Source organism: Colobus angolensis, unplaced genomic scaffold (assembly GCF_000951035.1).
Source record: "Colobus angolensis palliatus isolate OR3802 unplaced genomic scaffold, Cang.pa_1.0 Scaffold350, whole genome shotgun sequence".
Lineage (NCBI taxonomy): Eukaryota > Metazoa > Chordata > Mammalia > Primates > Cercopithecidae > Colobus > Colobus angolensis.
The window spans coordinates 625,465-629,589 of NW_012116822.1; the positions used below are offsets into that span (position 1 = coordinate 625,465).

The 4,125-nt window shown below is 48.1% G+C and overlaps 1 protein-coding gene across 3 annotated transcripts in view; it reads left to right on the forward strand.

The window, feature by feature from the left end:
• Positions 1-4,125, forward strand: part of RMND5B (required for meiotic nuclear division 5 homolog B (S. cerevisiae)) — a 19,548-nt gene that overhangs the window by 11,975 nt on the left and 3,448 nt on the right. For all 3 annotated transcript variants that reach the window (XM_011952907.1, XM_011952908.1, XM_011952909.1), the window contains 4 exons: positions 1,277-1,422; positions 1,546-1,686; positions 2,326-2,426; positions 2,643-2,809. In XM_011952907.1, coding sequence (XP_011808297.1) covers positions 1,277-1,422; positions 1,546-1,686; positions 2,326-2,426; positions 2,643-2,809 — 555 coding nt within the window. The remainder of the gene's footprint in view (positions 1-1,276; positions 1,423-1,545; positions 1,687-2,325; positions 2,427-2,642; positions 2,810-4,125) is intronic.

Below are 4,125 nucleotides of genomic sequence, written 5' to 3' on the forward strand. Positions count from 1 at the left end.
GAGTTTGAGACCAGCCTGGCCAACATGATGAAACCCTGTCTCTACTAAAAATACAAAAATTAGCTGGGCGTGGTGTCGCATACCTGTAATCCCAGCTACTCGAGAGGCTGAGGCAGGAGAATCGCTTGAACTCGAGAGGCAGAGGTTGCAGTGAGCCAAGACTGCGCCACTGCACTCCAGCCTGAGTGACAGAGCAAGACTCTGTATCCAAAGAAATAAATAAAGTACAATTCTGGATGGGCATGGTGGCTCATGTCTGTAGTCCCAGCACTTTGGGAAGCTAAGGCAGGTAGATCGCTCGAGTCCAGCAGTTCGAGACCAGTCTGGGTAACATGGTAACCCCGTCTACCAAAAGTATTAGCCAGTCTCATAACCCGGTCTTAAAATATATACATACATACATACATAGATTAAAATTTAAAAAATAAAGTACAACTCAGTGGTTTTCAGCATATTTACAGAATTGTACAGTCTTCACCACTATCTAATTTCAGAACATTTTCATCACCCCCAGAAGAAACCTAACCCATTAACTATCTCCCCATTCCTTCCTCTCCCTAGCCTCTGGCAACCGCTAATCTTTTTTGTCTCTATAGATCTGCCTATTTTGGATAGTTTATATAAAAGGAATCATATCACATGTAGCCTTTTGTGTCTGGCTTCTTTGATTAATATGTTTTCAAGGCTTGTCTCTGTTGTAGCCTGTATCAGCATTTCATTCCTTTCTATGGCTGAATGATGGTCCGTTGTATGGATGTGCCATGTTCTTCCACTAACTGATGGACATTTGGGTTGTTTCCACCTTTGGGCTATTATAAATATCGCTGCTATGAATATTCACTTACAAGTTTTTGTGTGGACATATGTTTTTATTTATTTTGGTGTATACTTAGGAGTGGAATTGCTGGATCCTGTGGTAACTCTATGTTTAACTTCACAGTTAAACAGAATCCTATGCATGCTATAGTCCATGAGTTAAAATAAACACTTGACCCATAGTAAGTGCCAAATCATCTTCTTTTCACTATAATTTTACAGATGAGGAAATGAAGGCTCCCAGAGGTGAACTGGCTTTTCCCATTTGACCAGTTCCAAGTCAGACAGTTAAAAAGTGGCAGGACCTGGAAGAGAAGCTAGTTCTCTCGCCCTGGCATTTAGGGCTGCCTCCTGGGCCATGGGGCTGGCATTTAGAATAGAGGAGGCAGAGCTAAGGTCTGCTGCCAAGGCAGGTGCCCCAGTCTGCCTCCTCTGTGTCCTTATTCCACTTTCTCTGCAGCCCTCCAGGGGACCCCTCTCTCAGCCACCCTCTCTCTGGTGATGTCACAATGCTGCCGGAAGATCAAAGATACGGTGCAGAAACTGGCTTCGGACCATAAGGACATTCACAGCAGTGTATCCCGAGTGGGCAAAGCCATTGACAGGGTGAGCATGTGGCTGGCTCCAGGCCTAGGCTGGGAGTATCCTGAAGCTGGGATGTACAAGGACTCGAAGGAGAGCCAGCAAGAGTGCCTGCATCACCAGGCCCTGTCTCTCCTCCTTTGTCAGAACTTCGACTCTGAGATCTGTGGTGTTGTGTCAGATGCGGTGTGGGACGCACGGGAACAGCAGCAGCAGATCTTGCAGATGGCCATCGTGGAACACCTGTACCAGCAGGGCATGCTCAGCGTGGCCGAGGAGCTATGCCAGGTACAGCCGGGCCAGGCGGGTGCTGACAACCTGCCTGCTCTGCCTTTTACCTGCTAGTTTTCAGTATATGAAGTCCCTGCCATTCTTCAAATCCGCTTATTTCCTAAAGAAAATCAGCGCCTCTGCCAGAAGTAGAAGGTAGCTTTAAAAACGTATATGATGAAAAGAGAAGTTACACATTTCTAGAGTTGGTTGCCAGCCAGGGTTCAGAGCTGAGGCCTCATATCCCTTTATTGAAAAGGGAGATAGATGAGTGAAGTGACAAAGTAGTACTTGTTAGGTGTTAAAGACACACTGGTGGTAAAAGTAAAGATTTTCCCTACTGTACTAGGAGGATTGAAGAGGAATAATTTTCTCGCCATGAAATTCAGTGCATAGCCTGGGGACTGTCTCCACTGCTACTGTTGTGGGGTGGGGTTTGCAGTCCGCACTCTGGAGGTCAGCATGTCATACTCAGCCTCCCCAGGATTGAGATGGGAACAAGAGAGGCCCAAGTGGCTGGCACGAGACCAAGCTCCTCAAGAAAAGCCCAGCTCTCTCTGGCCTGTCTTTGGCGGGTGAGGTTTCATTATGTGCACAGCAGAGAATTTTGGAGACACCATCTTGCAGTGGTAGGATCTCTTCTCTCTTTCCTTGTAGGAATCAACGCTGAACGTGGACTTGGATTTCAAGCAGCCTTTCCTAGAGTTGAATCGAATCCTGGAAGCCCTGCACGAACAAGACCTGGGTCCTGCGCTGGAGTAAGGAGGCCCTTGGGTGGGCCAGCAGCACTCTGCTCTCCGACCTCTCAGGGCACAGGGCTTGACTGTGGTCTTCAGTTCACCCAGATGTACTTGACTTGCCTCCAGCCCTGTCTCAAGAGCCTCACACAGGCTTTTGGGGCCCTCTTCTCAGGTCCTGGCTCTCAGGTCCTAGCCCCCACCAGCTCTACACTAAACTGGCCCCTTTCTTCCCAGATGGGCCGTCTCCCACAGGCAGCGCCTGCTGGAACTCAACAGCTCCCTGGAGTTCAAGCTGCACCGACTGCACTTCATCCGCCTCCTGGCAGGAGGCCCGGAGAAGCAGCTGGAGGCCCTCAGCTATGCTCGGCACTTCCAGCCCTTTGCTCGGCTGCACCAGCGCGGTGAGTGCCCAGGGGGCTGGGGTTGTGCTGCCTGGTCTGATACATGTCTGGATATGGTGGGTTACATCAGGCTCCAGTCCCTGCGCCCATGCAGATGCCTCTCCCCAACGAGAAACTTCTCTTACCCCTCATTGTGTCTAGGATGAACTCTAGTCTCTTCCTCTCTCACATCTGCCATACCTTTAGTTTTTTGTTTTTTTTTTTTGAGACGGAGTTTCACTCTTATTGCCCAGGCTGGAGTGCAGTGGCGTGATCTTGGCTCACTGCAGCCTTGACCTCCTGGGCTCAAGTGATCCTCCCACCTCAGCCTCAGGAGTAGCTGGGCCCACAGCAATACACTACCATGCCCAGCTAATTTTTTTTTTTAGTGTAGAGATGGGGTCTCCCAGGGTGGTGTTGAACTCCGGGGTTCAAGTGATCCTCCCGTGTAGCCTCCCAAAGTGCTGGGATTATGATCCACTGCACCTGGCCTGATCTTCACTCTGATCACTTAGTTAAGATGGTATCTGCTAAATTTTTCCACTGTAAAGTTCCTGATTTTTCTTTGTAATCACTAAGTAGTTTGTGGGCTGTAATCCTAGCACTTTGGGAGGCTGAGGCAGGCAGATCACTCGAGCCCAGGAGGCCGAGACCAGCCTGGTCAACATGGCAAAACCAACTAGCCAGGCATGGTGGCACATGCCTGTAGTCCCAGCTACTCGAGAGGCTGAGGCATGAGAATTGTTTGAACCCAGGAGGCAGAGGTTGCAGTGAGCCAAGATCGCACCACCGCACTCCAGCATGGGTGACAGAACGAGACTGTCTCAAAAAAAAAAAAACACACACAACAGGTGGTATGTGGGGAGATACTTTGATACCATATAAATGTCCTGCTCTTTACCAAATTTCAGCCTCTACTAGTTTTACTATCCATTAATGATTGTTGTGTGAATTATTACTAAGCTGTCTGCAACATGGTGATTTTTCCTGCTTTGTCATTCTTGATAAATTTATTAGTTGGCATTCAACTGTAAAGCTTTCCCTTCTCCTTTCATTATTATCACTTCACACTCATATTCTTATTGTATTCAGTAGGTTATAATCCATTACAGTTATTTAATGTAATGTTCAAATTGTCTTAGGTCTGACCAGAGGGAGTCCCTGGTTCCTATGTCTTTTTTAAAAACTGAGCTACAATTCACTTACCATTAAACTCACTCTTTTAAAGTACAACTCTGGCTGGGTGCAGTGGCTCATGCCTGTAATCCCAGCACTTTGGGAGGCTGAGGCAGGTGGATCACCTGAGGTCAGGAGTTTGAGACCAGCCTGGCCAACAT